Source organism: Netta rufina, assembly GCF_964035555.1.
Source record: "Netta rufina genome assembly, chromosome: 9".
NCBI lineage: Eukaryota > Metazoa > Chordata > Aves > Anseriformes > Anatidae > Netta > Netta rufina.
Window position 1 is genome coordinate 19,656,444 of NC_140132.1, and position 15,311 is coordinate 19,671,754.

At 46.2% G+C, this 15,311-nt stretch overlaps 1 protein-coding gene across 1 annotated transcript; it reads right to left on the reverse strand.

Annotated features, from left to right (window-relative positions):
• Positions 1-328: 328 nt before the first annotated feature.
• On the reverse strand, positions 329-13,561 carry KCNMB2 (potassium calcium-activated channel subfamily M regulatory beta subunit 2; the record flags this gene model as incomplete). The annotated part of the gene is made up of 4 exons (XM_084292050.1): positions 13,491-13,561; positions 7,276-7,446; positions 4,697-4,892; positions 329-613 (listed from the first exon to the last, which is right to left on the reverse strand). Exons 1-4 carry the CDS (start codon positions 13,544-13,546, stop codon positions 329-331), a joined length of 708 nt encoding a protein of 235 aa, XP_084148176.1. The 5' UTR covers positions 13,547-13,561.
• Between the last annotated feature and the right edge of the window lie 1,750 nt (positions 13,562-15,311).

Here is a 15,311-nt window from a genome sequence, read left to right on the forward strand (position 1 = left end):
TTTCCCCAGAATCCAGTGAAAAAGTCAATTGACTGAGCTTGGCAAATGGTCACACTGAGCCCAATTTTGGCTGTAGAAAGGAAAGAAGTACTAGTCTCAGCATAAAACAAGATCATATAGACGGTCAACACAAAACAGTATTTTTTTCGGTTGTCTGCATAATAATAACATCATGTTTGCATATAGAACAGCTTTTGCATTATTGCTCTACTTATAAGAATATAGTAAGGAACTTAGAACAGACTTGCACATTACAAACTTAAGGTTCTTTGGTGAAGAATGAGAAAACAGTATTTTAGCGGTAATTGAATCTCTGAAGTTTTCATTCTTATCTGTTGATCCTTTGGATTCTCTCGCAGAGGAGGGAAAGGTATTGAGTCAGCTTTACCATTGCGACGATGGCAACGCCACCAATCATCATGCAGGTGGGCCAGAAGAGGGAGTGAAACAGTACATTAGAGCTGTATAGTTTGGTCAATATTACATTCTTCTGAGAGCCTTCGGGGTCATAGAAGCAGGAGAAGCGTTGGTACTTTCGGAAGTTTTCCATCACAACGTTCACCAGCGACAGGGATTCTTCGTAATTCTTGCCGCACTTGGGTATATACGAACACTGGGAAGAAATCAGAGGGAGAAAAATGCATCTTCAAACCAGATTCTATGTCTGTTTTCAGGTGACAAACAGGAGAATTCAGAGATGATTATGCTTCTCAAAAGAAACATAATGCTATTAAATCAGTAATACATTTATCCCAGACAAAACTCACTGTTATGTACATCTAAGGAATTTCCCATTGGAGTTCCTCCAAGTGCTGTACAAACATTAGTGCTTTAATCTGCACAGCGGCCTCATGGATAGGTGAATATATTATTATTGCTAATTTACACATGCAGAAATGGAACTGATGAAGCACCTCTTCATCTTAAGTGGTGTGTGTATTCTTGCAGTGAGATGGGTAATTGGCTCGCTGTAAATACAAATCTGGTAGATTGGACCTCACTTGCATTGGATCAACATGATCTTAGGCACAGGAGTTCTCTCACAGAGGGAAAGGCCCCAAAGAGACATTAATACAAATCTTCCCTTAGGGACAATGACTCAGATAAGAACAAATGGAAAGTCTAAGAGTAAACGGATTTTCTTAGGAATGTGGCAGAAGGCTTCCCTTCAGCCTCTTGCTGGAGACCAGCCTGGCTGCTGGGGTGGCCCTTGGGCTGTTGCTTAATTTGCTCATGGGTCCCACCATGCTCCCCTGCTGCACTGCTGGTCTCACTTTTATGGGGTGATAATTAAATTTAGATAATTTAATGAGAAGGAGTAACTTTTTTTGAACGGAAAAGACATCTTGATTAAAATAATGCGACCCATGGGTTTTTATTGTTTTAATGTATAAACTTTACAAAAGTCCCTCAGTTCTTTTTCATGACTGTGCTGTGACTTTTCATAACATACTGAGACAAATCTCTAGTCCTAATAATGATCAAAAGATTAAGCTCATAACAGGATTTGATTGATTCATTGGCAGGTTTATTAGCCCAGAATATGATTTGAAGCATGGCAGGAAGATTGTCTGGCATTAGCAGACTGGAGCATTAATGGTAGAGCATGTCAGCCTGCCATTATGAATATTTCATAGAGCTCTAGAAATTAGAGATGGAAAATATCAGAGCAGTAATATCTCATCCATCTTCCCAGTGGATACAAGACTGCTCCCCCCTGGATATTGTCTTGCACTCTGTTCAGATTTGTCTTAAATTTCCAAAGCCACAAGCCATCTTCCACTGCCTATGACTCTTCAGTACATCAGAATCTAATAAGTAGGGGAAATTTTTCAGTGAAGCTGTGCCTCATTTTCTTTTACTGAATTATATGCTGTCACTGTCTTAGCAGTATTTCCAGCTCTGATGTTTAGGTGGTGGGTGTTTGTTGTTGTTTTGTTTGGTTTTTCAAATTTGGTGCTAGATATTTTTGTTTCTTGAAGTCCCAACTGTTACTGTCCTGAAGGAAGAGATTGAGTGAGGACTTGGCCACTTTTTCCAAGCTCTTCCCTCAGAAAACAGCAGTCACGTAAAAGCCCAAACAATGACAGATTCCTGGACTCCAAGTCTGCAGAAACACCTCAGGAGTGCAGTGGGGAGGTTCTGCAAGTCCTGGCTTCCTGCAAGCTGGACTATTTTCCAGACACTTTTGTAGGAGACCTGATGCAGAAGCAGAACTTGAGCTGCTGCCTCTGATGCCTGATGGCCCTGAGCCACCAGCCATATTGGGCTGGTTGGGCTGACTGTGCCAAGAGGGTTTGAAAATACGAAGCCGTGGAAGTCAGTTGTGCAAGGGAGGTTGATGTGTTTTGTCTCTCAGCCCAGGCACCTTGTGCCAAAATCATCTCTCTCTGTGCTACAGCCTCCTGTGTGCTCTCCGAGATACAGTGCCCTTCACTCCACATGCTAGTGGCCTTGTCCCAGTTCCCCTGAGCATTGTGTAGGTGACTGGCAGGCAAGAAGGCAGACACTGATAATGGGATGCTTGGAGTGTTTCCTTTGTTTTGATCACCATTTAGTTTTCTCCAATGCCTGGCAGGGAGTTTTGCGTCTATCACTTACTCTGTATCTGTGAATGTAGCCTGCTAACTCTATGCTGTTTTATTACACTTCTGCATTGTTGAACACCTGGGAACCTGCAAACATGGAAGTAAACTTTGTGTCTCTGCCTCCAGTAAGGATTCTGTGACACAACATGAGAAAAGTGGCTCTTGTGTTACTTGCAATCTGATCACAAGAAGCATGCCCTAGGTAGATATAAAGAAAACTTATATTTCCAGCCCTACTTTTCTAATTTAAAGGATCAGTCAGTCTGTACAGGCTGTCTACCTGGGGGCATGTCCAGTCCAAAGCTCTGCTCAATGAAGAGCTGCTCAGGGACTTATCCAGTCACATGTGAGTATCTCCAGGGATGGACACCACGCAAATCTCTGGGCAAGCTGGAGGCGGTGTCGTTTAAGTCAATGAAGTTGACTTCTGCAGCAGGAGGCACCGTCTCTCCCCAGATTTTGGCTCTCGAGCAGGTGCAGCTGCTGCCAACAGCCTACTTGGTATCACACGTATGGAGCACTGCTGAGATGGGCTGTGCTGGTCTGAAACCTGGAGGCTCTGCTGATCCCAGCCAGGCACAACAAGCCAGGTAGTTTACAGCTGTTGAGAACTTGTATTCAAAACTGCATTTGGATTCAGGTCACATAGTCAGCAGCAGCATATCAGGAAAAGCCGGGAATCCTCCCGAGAGCAGAGCTTAACCTGTAAAACAACCTTGGGCTGGAGGAGTATTAACCGTGCCTACATTAAATTAGGAAGAGGAGGTGGCTGGGGGAATTTCAAAGTCTGTTTTCAGCAAATAAAAATAATCAATAACAGAAAGTGAAGATTTATGCTGAACTTGCTGATTTATTTGAATCCAGTGGAGCACAGAGACTGATCTGATCTGTTTTAACCAAATCACAGCATGAGCATCACTGGATTTTACTTCTGCCCCAGCAGAAATTTGGGTCTGTCCTGGCTTGCAAGTGCCGTGGAATGAGCTGAGTGTGCCTCATTTCTGCACTGACTCCAAACTGGGCTGGGGAGCACTGCTGCATTTCACACTTCAGATCCAGAGGACTTCATCTCTCAGCCACAGGAGCTAATTATCCAGCAGAACAACCGGCCCCGTGCAACTACTCTGTGCTTTGACTCATTTTAATATCACTTCATCTTAATATGCAGAAGTAATTTGGTCTACCGAACTGCTGCCATAAATAGAAACACAATAGGTTACGTTGTCAGCAGCCTGACAATGGGGCTCAGCCTTTGCGGGCTGCAGTTTGCCGAGCGCCTGTAGTTTGGGGTTCGGTGACCTTGGGTAGCAAAGCAGTCAGTGCAGCTCTGGCACTTGCACACCCACTGCCTGAGCTGCATCCCGGCTCACTGCAGCCTGCAGACCTCAGTACCCAGGTGCTGTAGGGGCAAGGAAGGGGTGGTGGGGAGAGGGCATCCTGCCAGCCTCGCCTTTGTGGCCGGAGGGATGCCAGCCGTGCATCCGCTGCCTTCACCACAGCCGCCAGGCGGGAGCTGTCTCCGTCCCACCTGGGCTAAGTCACGCTGGGTTTCGCAGTCGTTGAAGCAGAGAAAGGAATTCTTCTGTGAAATATGTTTTTGTTTCAACGTCTGGAATCGGGGAAATTGTGCAAGAAAGATGGGCTGGCTTCTTAGTCTGTCTTTTATTTTTATGCTATGTCTTTTCTCCTGACAGTCTCTCCTCTGTAAACTTTCAGCATCTTTGCACCGCTGGCAGGGATAAGTGCTGTGCCATGGCCCCAGCAACACAGCTGACCTCAGCAGAGACTGCCAGGGCTCAGGGTTTGTCACCAGAAATGCAGACGGAGCCACGTCTGCTGCCAGGCACAGGGCTCTCATCTCCCTCTGCTGCCTTGTCTGGCCCTGCAGAAATGAGGCCGTTCCTATTCTCCTGCCCCCCTGGGACCACCACCCCATGTGGGATGTGCTGTTCTCTGTCTGGGCTCTGATTTCTGCTTTCTCTGCTCTGTGCTTACCAGGGAAGCAGGAGCTGGAAGCGTTATATCGCTTTACAGCGGGGAATGGATATAACAGAACGAGCAGCCCTGCAGAAACCCACTTTGGAAGAAATTTCACTCTGCGCCCCTACCTCAGAATTAATTTTCATTGTTTCTTCGTTGTGGTAGAGCAGAAGCTTCTGGCCGGAAGAAGTGAGATTGACGTACACCTGGAGGCAGGGGTACTGAGAGATTTTCCAGCAGTCTGGACCGCAGCTAAATGAGCAGTTGAAGCTTTCTGTGATGGATGCGTTGAGAAGCGAGCACTGAGCCTCTTCCGTCCAGACGCTAAGCAGACAAAAGGAGATGTTAGAGCATGGCAAGAATGGGCAATAAGCGCTAACTGCAGCTCAGCCTTCCCATCAGGGATAAACCCGGGGCACCTTGCAGGCTGATGGGACACGCTGTGGGGCTTTGAGCAAAGGCTGGGCTTCCTCATGTCACACATCACAGACAGAGGGTATTATTCTGCAGTCCCTACTGCTTGTGCTTTTGGCACAAAAATACCTGATTTGCTTACTCCTATGTGTAAATGAAAAAGGAACTCAGACTGAAGAAGGTATATCTGAGATCAAAGGGAATCAGCAGACAAGGAAACGGAGCAGCCTGCCCTGGGGAGAGCAACTTCATGATGGGGCACTGTGAACCAAGACTCAGTGGTTCACCACAAAGTCCAGCTCAGCTTAAAGTGGGGGACAACTTTGCATTCCTGGGGTACGGATATCCATATGCACAAGCCCCCAGTAGCACACAAGTGGTACCACTTGCAGCTCTACCAGCAGGAAAGCTTTTCTGGTAGCAGCTTGCCTGCTTTTCAGTAAGTTAAATCTCCTGATGTAGTCGTTCTGGGGGATTTCAGCTTATCTCACATTCACTAGAGGTTAAAACTGGCATGAGGGAGCCTGGGTATGTACTGCCACTGTTCACCTGGGTTTTCTGTATGTATTTAACAACCTATGGCTGTATTTTCCTTAGGGAGGAGAGCGCAGCCTGTCCCTGGCCACAGCCAGGAGGAAGCCAAGGTCTGCTTGCTCCGTGCCGAAGCCTGCAAAAGGCTTTCAGTGATAAGTGATAGCCAAGATTGCTGACTAATTCTCTTGGTATTTCATTTTGGCAGTAATTACGCTTGTATATTCTGTTTTACATTTTTATTAAATTATGCTATGATTTCTGGAGGGAAATCGAATGAAAGATTTTTTTTTTTTTTTCTCTTTCTTTTTTTCTTCCCAGGAAGCATTCTGCTGGATGGGTATTGCTGTCTGCAAAGGAAAATAGCCCCTAAGGAGATCTGGCTGCACCGAGAGACGTGACAGCACAGGGTAGCCTTCGTTTCCTCACTTTAACCTTTATTCATGTATGGGGAGGATAAACTAACACCTATCTACAACAGACTTGTGAAGTTGGAATATGTGGTACTTCATAGGTGCTTTGGTATCTTCTGGCAATTTTTCACATAGATTGTAATATAAATCATCTTTCCACATGAGCAGTTCTGACCTTAGTAGCCTCTACAATTGACCCTGGTATTGCTAAAAGGTCTGGGAGAGCAATTTGGAAATGCAAATACTCTTAGATACTTAAAAGGGCTTGATCCCTATCTTCAAAAAGCTAAACTTTGCCTGGATTTAAAAAGGGACAAATACCTTTATCACACAACTAAGATGCTGAAAATCAGCACAGTTTATGCATTGTGGGTTTGTGTGTTGTTTTTTTTTTTTTTCTTTATTGGGGCAGGGTCAAGAAGGAATATTTTCCTGCAGGTGCACTGTTAGAATGGAGGATATTCATACCAGTTACCTTCAGGCACTAATTATGCATATCTAAATATGAAGCCTGCTGGGGATAAGCCAGCATGTGCCAGGTATTGGCCACTACCTCAAAGTGGGTTTGGGCATGACACACCAGCCTTTTGATCCGCAATTATGCATTTTTCATTCTCCTAACTTTGCTGATCAGAGCAGAAAAAACATTGTTGACAGCCTTATTACAGTCTAGGCTGAATTTTAAATAGGGTTGGTGCTTGAAAACTGCTTTCAAATACTGCTAATGAATTACAGGCCAAACTTTCTGCTCAATACCAGAGAAGAAAGCCAGAGAAAGACTCAGAAAAATTAAGTACAGAGCAGTAATGATGAAAGATGATCCTTCACTTTCAGCAAATTACTCTATTTTGGGAGGATTTCACTTGTTGACATGAAAGCAGTAACCTACATGGAAAACTACATGCTCCAAAGCAGCTGGATTTCTTTCCCAGATAGATTCTTCATTTTTCATTTGTAAATGCATTGTTTCTTGAGGCAGCTAAATATTTTTGCTGTTCTCTCCAGAGTTTGCCTGGGCTTTACAGCAACAGCCTCTGCGAGGCTTACAGAGCTCAGTAGGCTGCAAGCCAGCTGATGTGGATATTATAGATATGTTAAACTGTGGCAAGTCTAAGGCTTATGGATCAAGATTTCGTCAAACAGGGATCTAATACTTCCCTTGCTTATGCTGGCATTGCTCAGCTTGCTTTTCACTGTAGCTACGCGTAATGTATACTGGGGTAAGCAAATGCAGAATCTGATGTATGTTGACCAAAGGAAAAAAAATAAAAAAAATAGTTAAAAGAATAACCAACAGTAAGTCATCTGGAACAGAGCGTGTGAGGTCAGGGCAACTGTAATGAAATTACCTTTGCATGTAAGACCGCAGCAGGGTGATTCCCAGGAGAAAGTACATCATGATAGAGCACACCATCATGGCCAGCCCGAGGAGTATGGCCCGGTCTTCTCCAGCTTTTAGGGCTGTGACTGTTTTTCTTTTGTCCAGTAGATCGTGATCCCTGATTTTTTGGTAAATATTTCTGAGGTTGAAAATAATACATTCTTATGTGAAGTTCATATTTAATCAATGAGCCCTCTGCGGGGTGGGCAGTTCCACCTCCATACCCATCTTGTGGGTGAGAAAGGCTTAAGGGTCCTCAGGTGTCCATTTTCAATGGATTCACTCTGACCTGGTGGAAATTTATTCATCTCCAAAACAAATTACAGCCATTTCTGAAAAGGTAAAAACCTCTTATTGCAAATAGAAAGATTAGACACTTGTGCCAGCTCAGTAAATCCTTCTTTGGTGCAGCTTCATTGGCTCAGCGTAATTCTACTGTGGATGAATTTGACCTCTCAATGCCAATTCTGGCCACCAGAAGATATTTAGTTATAGGAGGTGTCTTTTCTTCAGTTCAGTATAGTAACAGGTCTTACGTTACATGTAGGAAAGAGCCTGAAGAAAGTAGTCACCGATTTTTTATGAAAGGACAGTGTTCTTTCTTGATTCCCTATAGGTTAGCGGAAATTTTCCACGCTGAGTGTGACTCAAAGCTCATGAAACACTATGGGGATTTTGCAATTGATTTCTGTGGTTTTTTTTTTTTTTTTTTTTTTTTTTTTTGATCGGGAGCTTATTTACTTTATTTTTAAAATTGCTTTCTGGAAGACCCGTTACTCATTACATTGAAAACCCTCACAGAAAATTATTCACTAAAGCTATTTGTTCTGGGATTAAAAAAAAAAAAAAGAAGATACAACAAACCATTCCCCCTTCAGCAGAGTCCTTTCCATTTTCTAACCATAAGTCCTTCTTTCATCTCCGAGCCTTTGATGATTCAATGGGTCATGAGGACACAATGGTGAAGAAGGAAATATTTGAGTACATTTCAAACACACTCAAACTTTGTGGGTTTAAAATGTACTTACAGACCTGAGGATGGTCAAAATCTCCTGTGTTTTCTGTTACGGTTCTTTTGAATCATCCAGGCAGCACCCGAAGCATGTGAACCGCACGCCTCTGAGCCCTGGCACCACCATAACATGGACATAGAGGTACACGTGGAAGAAGTTCCTCTTCTACTGTCTGCAAAATGGCAGGTGAGCAACATCAACATCACTTTGGGCTCTAGCAAACCCACCACTCTTTTAAGCTGAAACCACCAAGTTTCACGCAACCGTGGAAAAAAAGCACCATGTGACAGACCAACCGTGTAATTTACATCCACTAATAGGGACAAGGAAATAGAGTTAAGACAGATGCAAAATCATACATAAGCACAGTAGAAACAAGAAAAAAAAGTTCAATCATAAACTCCTTGAAGCTGGAATTGAATTTGTGTTTAGATGATGAGTCATAGCCAGGCAAAGCACATATGGTGTGGGGTTTTACAGCAAAAATTGTGCTTAGGTGCTAGTGCAGTCAGATAGTCTCCCATACCTATGACCCCCTGAAGTTTCTTCATCCTACTGTAATTTACATCTTTAGCTGTCCATGATTTCTCTTCAAAACCATCCTTTAAATCTTGTCAGTGTTTTTCTAGTTGGAAATTAAATGGTAATTCAGCCTGTCAAAATTTTCGCTGGTGCTGGGGAGAAAAATATATTGTGAACTGGTAGATGCCGTTGCCTTCAAAGAAGTGATGTAGAGCAATAATCTAACGCTACTTTTCTATTATTATTTATCAAACTGTATTTAACTCTGAGAGCTGCTATTAGGATTTGCAGTGCTCCCAAATGGAAGTCGACAGGAAGGAAGAAATTGTCATGCAGTTCCAGAACATTACCCGATCACACAGCATAACTCATGTCTGCATGTAGACACAGAGCACACAGTGCCATCACTCACTGATGTCACCAGAGCAGCTAGAACATAAGAAGGGTCACCGATGGACAATTTAAAAACAAACAGCTAATTGAGAATGGTTGCAAATACTCCTGATGTATTTCATCCTTCTGATGTAGAATGAGAGGTAGAAAAAGAGGGACTGAAGGGTGCATTGTAGAGATGCACTCTCTGGCAGGTGGTGGGCAAAGAGGACGGTGTGTGGTCCCCACCTGCCTCGTGGTGGGTGGACAGCAGCCCTGATACCACCCAGGAGACACACTGCCTGACCATCCCTCCTCCTCCTCCCACTCCTGACAGCTCTGGGGAAGGAGCAATGTGCTCCCTGTCACACCAGGAACACCAGCTATTACCTGGCTGTGCATTTTGTACTACAGAGCCCTGGTTTTGGGGACAGGATAGTGTACATACAACATTTTGCCACTAGCAGGGCAGCCTCAGCATCGCCTCAGCTGGAGCAGCAGCTATGGCATCTGCCCGTGTGCTTGCTGCTCTGTGGGGAGGGGAGGATTTTGGGTACATGTGAACTTGTGGCACAGCCCAGGGACCTCTCCCTGCTCGGTGAGCCGGCAAGGCGTTGTGCTCAGCCGGCTGATTCTGTACCCCAGGGCTGCACAGCTGCAATTAGCTGACGGCTGCCCTGCGTACACACACAGCACTGCACCCCGACACCGTGCATCTTGGGGACTCCATCGAATACTTGTGATTACGTGTGACAACTCCCCAAATAGGACACTGGCGTGGGTGGGGGTGTAGTTTGTTTTTAAAGCAGTGCCAGCTGTCAGAGCACAGATTCTGCAAAGACATTTAATGGAAAGCAATCCTCCAAGGACGAAAGGTCTTTGCTGTCCTCATCATTTCCAAACTGAAGTTCTCCCCTGCTAAATCTCCGTGTTCCTTTTGCCAAATTGCTCGCAGGATACGGGCTGGCTGCTCTACCCAGATTCAGCTGCCAGAGAGGAAACCTCAGCCGTGACCGTGCCTGCCGGGGACAGAGCAGAGATTTCCCTCTCTGTATCTCCCCCCCGCAGCAGAGCAGGGATCCCTCTGCAGGATGCTCTGTAGCTCCTTCTGTGCCCTTCAGGAGATGGGAGGGGAAGGACCTGTGTGAGGGATTCTGGCAGCCTGGGTTATGTTATTAGCCCGAATACTAGACCACCAGGGAGAACTATAGTGCTGGTCTGAGCCAGCCAGCCTTCCTAAAGAAGTTCTACATCTGCAGAGTTGCTCATATTTGCTGCAGCCAAGGCCTTCCTTTGCCATCATGGGGGACATGAGCTTTTAGCACCAGCTTACATAAAGGATGAGGCTTGCCACATGCTCCCCATGTGCTCTGTGGGTTGCTGGGGCAGGACTTCTCTGCAGCCCGGGGGATGTGATGGATTTATTGGTGTTTAGTAGAAAAGGTCCTAAGGGTTTACAGCCAGGTGCTGTCACACAGAGCAGGAGGGGGCTGAGGTAAGGCTTCTCCAGTATAGCAGTTCTCATTTCACTCCCAAATGGGTAGATCTAAGCATGCTGCAAAGGCAATCCAGGTTCTGGAAAACTGAATAACCAGGAAACTTGAAAACTAGAATAACCAGGCACCTGCAATTGCTTTATTTTTCAGAAAATAAATATGAGTTACCTCCACTCAAATTTCTTCCCTTGCAGATGGGCCATGGTGCAGGTGCTGAGGGAGATGCTGCCTCTGTCAGAACAGAGCTGCTGTGGGGTTGGCAGGGGGGATACCCGTCTGCTTGCATTATTCAGAGTGACTTTGAATTCACATTTACCACTCGTATATCACAGTTAGTATGCAGAAGTCACTCAAATTACCTCATGTTGAGATGTCTGCTGATATCAGAAATCCTTGAATGCAAAACTCAGAAAACTCCTGTTTGTTACCTACAGTATTGCCAGTGCTCAGGGGCTTTTCTGCTCAGAAGCCAATTTCTTTACATTTTTCTTTACCGGGTATATTTAACCACATTGCTTTTTGTTGTTAGAGCTATGGCAACATGCGATCTCCCTGGAGCTCTTACACAAATCTTCATGGTGGTTGTGGAAGGATTCCTATTGGTAAGAACAGATTTCACTCACTTTATTCCCTCCCTTGTCCCCACCAAACCAGACCAAACCGAACCACACCAATCCAGTGCTCTGGTTTTCCAGTCTTACAGTACTGTGGAAACATAATGGACAGCTGAGGAAGAATGAGGGCTTGGTTAGGTTTCCAAAGCCTAAAAGTGGCAGATGGGGAACAGCAGATTTCTAAAACAGAGCAACGAATATAACTTTTGGCCTTGGTCCTGCAGAAACAGATGCTGGTAAGACACCTCCCACCCAGGAGAAGACGATTCCCCTGCAGCAATGGGTCATTGCTGCAATGGGTCATTGCTGCAGCAGGCTATTATTAAGGTTTGCTGCTACGAAAGTTTGCTGCCCCAGCTGACAATTTCCCATCTGAAGCTTAAAGAACACAGAATTCCTAGGAAAGGATCGCTTAGGGGATGTTATTTGTCTAAAATGCACTGCCTGTTTGGTACAGTGATGCTGCCAGTGACCTTACATGTGTTAAAATTTCTGCCAGACACTAGCAAATGAATCCCTCCCATCAGCAACACTTGCTCCACATTCACACCTCTCTTCTACAGCCCTGAGGCTGCGGTCAGCACTCTCCTGTTCCCATTTTCTCTTCTTCCCCTTCCATCCTGCATTTATTTATCACTCATAGGGTATGAACGATCCTTCCTGATGGCTTGACAAGGCACCTGAAATTGCCAAGGCCAGCGTGTAGGTACAGGGGTGCTGCTCCCACCTCTCCAGGCAGATGGGGTGAGCTCTGCCCAGGTCTGAGCAGACCAGATGCTGGCCAGCCCTGCTTAGCACAGCGCCCAGCCCAAGTCAGCCAGCCCTGCAGGAAGGCATGCTAGGAGCTGAAGGCTGTGCTAATCAGGAGCACGTGGCTCCTGGCCAGCCCGTCCTGTGGGCAGATATCTCCTGCAAGTGCCTAGCCTTGGACCATCCCGTCCATGTCTGTATTCACACAGAACATTAGCCTGGGGAAAATGCAGTTGCAGAGGACACCTGCAGAAATGCAAGAGGCAGAGAGCCAGCTCCAACTGAAAGTCCATGGAAACCTGCTGCCAAGTTGAGGTCCTCCAAATATCTCTTTGGGATCAGAGTATCCAAAGATGAGCACCTACATGGCCTTTGCAGCAGAGTTCAGCAGACTGGTTAATTCTCCAAAGAAACCCTGCATCCTGAGGGCAGCTCTGGGGCCTGAACTCACCAGCCCATTTTCCCAAGCAGATGCCAGCAGTAATGTCTCATTAGAATATCTGAGGAGTGTGTTTTGCTAATTGGCACTGTAGATGTACTGACCTCTGCTTTTGTTTCACTGGAGTCTGATTTTTTGTGATTGCATTTAGCAGTGACTGCAAGGAGAACTGAAGGAGAGGAGGCAAGGGAGAAGGGGGAAAGGAAAGAAAGGGAAATGCGTCCGGTTGTGACAAGACAAGCTGTCCAGCAAATCTTACTACAAAGGAGAGAGATTTTGGAAGGATGAGTCTGAGTATTACTGACAATTGTTCTTTCATCAGTGATATTTAACTTCTTTCATTCCCAACTGAGTGCTTCTTTGTCTGAGGACTTAAAACCTCTCCTTCCCTTTCCTTCTCCTCTGTGCAATTCTCTGCCCCCCGGGAGACCTAGTAATTCGTTTATTCCTCTGTTTCGTCAGCCTATTTCATCCAGCAACACCACTGAAGCGGGCTGGCACTCTCCCAGTAGCCACCTCCCTTTCCACCTGCTTGTCATCACTCATCTGCTGTGCAGTGCCTTGCACACATGCTTGCCCTCACGCGTGTGCACAGGAACAGAAAACATCTCCAAGAGCTGGACACATCACCCAGATGTGGAACAGTTAGACATGGTTTGGAGAAAGGGGGTTGTGAGCAGCGTAAGGAGGGGGGTGGGTGTGCTCTGGGCTCCTGGCTGGAAGCGGGACACCTGTGAAAGACATAGAGCTGTGGCTGCAAAACTACACCTGGGGATTGGTGTGCCATAAAATGTGCAATGCGTGCATGCCAGCCTCAGGGATGGACCTCAGAGAGGAGCTGGGGGTAGCAAGGGATAAGAGGATGCACCCTTTGCATCCCCCCTCCCTCTCCCTATGCCCCCACTGAGGAGCCGTGATAGGGCACACTCCTAGAGATTCAAAACCCATCCGAGACAACCAGCATCGATGCCATTTACCTTTTCTCATCATGTCTGTAAGATGTAGAGCTCCGGCCACTGGTCCAAATAAACATTTTAGAGGGTTGCCCAGTGTTGTTTTTGCTTGCTGCAGTGGGACGATGGAAGGACCTGGGGGAAGAGGGATAGTTTTTGTCACTGCCCATGCAAAGCAGCAGTCCAAGTTACTTCCAATGTGCCAAATCCCCTGTGGCTGTGCCCAGCGTGCTTTGAAGATGGACCATTCATTAACGTGAGGTGAGATGTAAAATAATGGGGATGGCAGAGCAGTGGTGGATATGAAGGACAAATCTTGTAAGCCCTTCCTTCCTGTAATAACTGTAGTTTAGAAGGTGAAATAGCATCTATCAGCCACCAGCTAAAAAGTGTTTTTATGGTGATCACAGCCAGAAATGTGCTGTGTGTCCTTGGGTCTAATCCTCATGCTGGTGTTTCTGCACCGAGCCGAAGAGTGCAGAGCAGATGTCCAAGAGCTGGAGGCCATGTCGGATGTTGGACCAAGACCTCTCCCAGCCTAAGCCCCAAGGCTCCCTGTTGCTGGGAAATAAAATTATATATTCATCACTGCTCCCTTGAGGGTGTCATATGTGAACTGCCCAGAGGAAAGCCCAACTGGCTGTGCTCCCACAGCCTGAGTTCTCCTGGAGCCAGCCAGAGGTGGTGGTGAACACTACCAGAGAGTCTGTTCTTCTTTGAGCAAAACTTGGGCATGCATTAGAAGTAACTAGCAGCTTCTGCTGCCTGCCTGAGCTGGCTGAGCTTCCTCAGCAGGGAGGGAGCAGATTCACAAACTCTAGAGCAAATCACAGCAGAGGGCCTGTCCCACTGAGGGGATGCCAGCAGAGGAAGGGGGCTGTCCTTCCCCACGAGGTCAGCGTGATTTCAGACACTCCTCATAGTGCCAGTGCCTTGCAGCAGTCCCTACGTGATTGCGTTAATGCTGCCTGCTTCATTAGCTGGGCAATCCAAGCTAATGGTCACTGTTTAGCACGCAATTGCATCCCTAATCTTGTGTAAAATCCTAACACTGATGGCATCACGGCAGCCACTCCAGAGGCCAGAAGTGACTGAGGTCTGAGTTTCCTTTAGGTGAGGGTTAGCTCTGAGGTAAAAGCCTTCTGCAGACCAGTAATGTTAAGATCCCCCCTCCAAGGCCCTCCTTTGAAGACCTTTGTAAGACTTCTAAAATATAATGGCTACAACCTACACAACCGTCTCCTCCTGGAGAATACTCCCACAGGGCATCTTACCAGCAAGCTGCTGTACCTGGTGTAACTTCTCTTTTGTACAGTCAGAGTCAGGATGCTGGGTTGGACCCTGGGCTTTCTGCTCAGTTTTGCCTGAACAAGGTTGTTTCCTTCATTATTTACCCCATGTGGCCTCAACACATTTGCCTCTTGGCACTGTTGCCACAGAGACAGTCAAGAAGGCCAAGTTTTGGATTTTACAAAACACACCTTGTTCTTGGCACTGGGGACCTGTCCTGAATAAATGTACAATGCTTATGGGAGAGGCTCAGAGTACAAACTGCACAACTCCTATGAACACATTTACACCCATGCCCAGGGCACTTTACTGCTCTGGGCTGGCTTGAGAGCACCTCTAAGAGCCTGTGACACCAAAACCTCTGCCAGGCCTAACCCATCTTCTCTCATCTTCTCCTAGTCTTGTCTTCTTCTTGAACATTATCTTCCAGTGAATTTTATAGACCTCACTAGAAAACCCGACAAAGTTTCCACTAAGGAATATCAGCATGTCTCCCACCACCAGCAGCAAACAGCTGAGGCCCGTGGTGTGAGGAGAACCTGCTGGTGAAGGCCT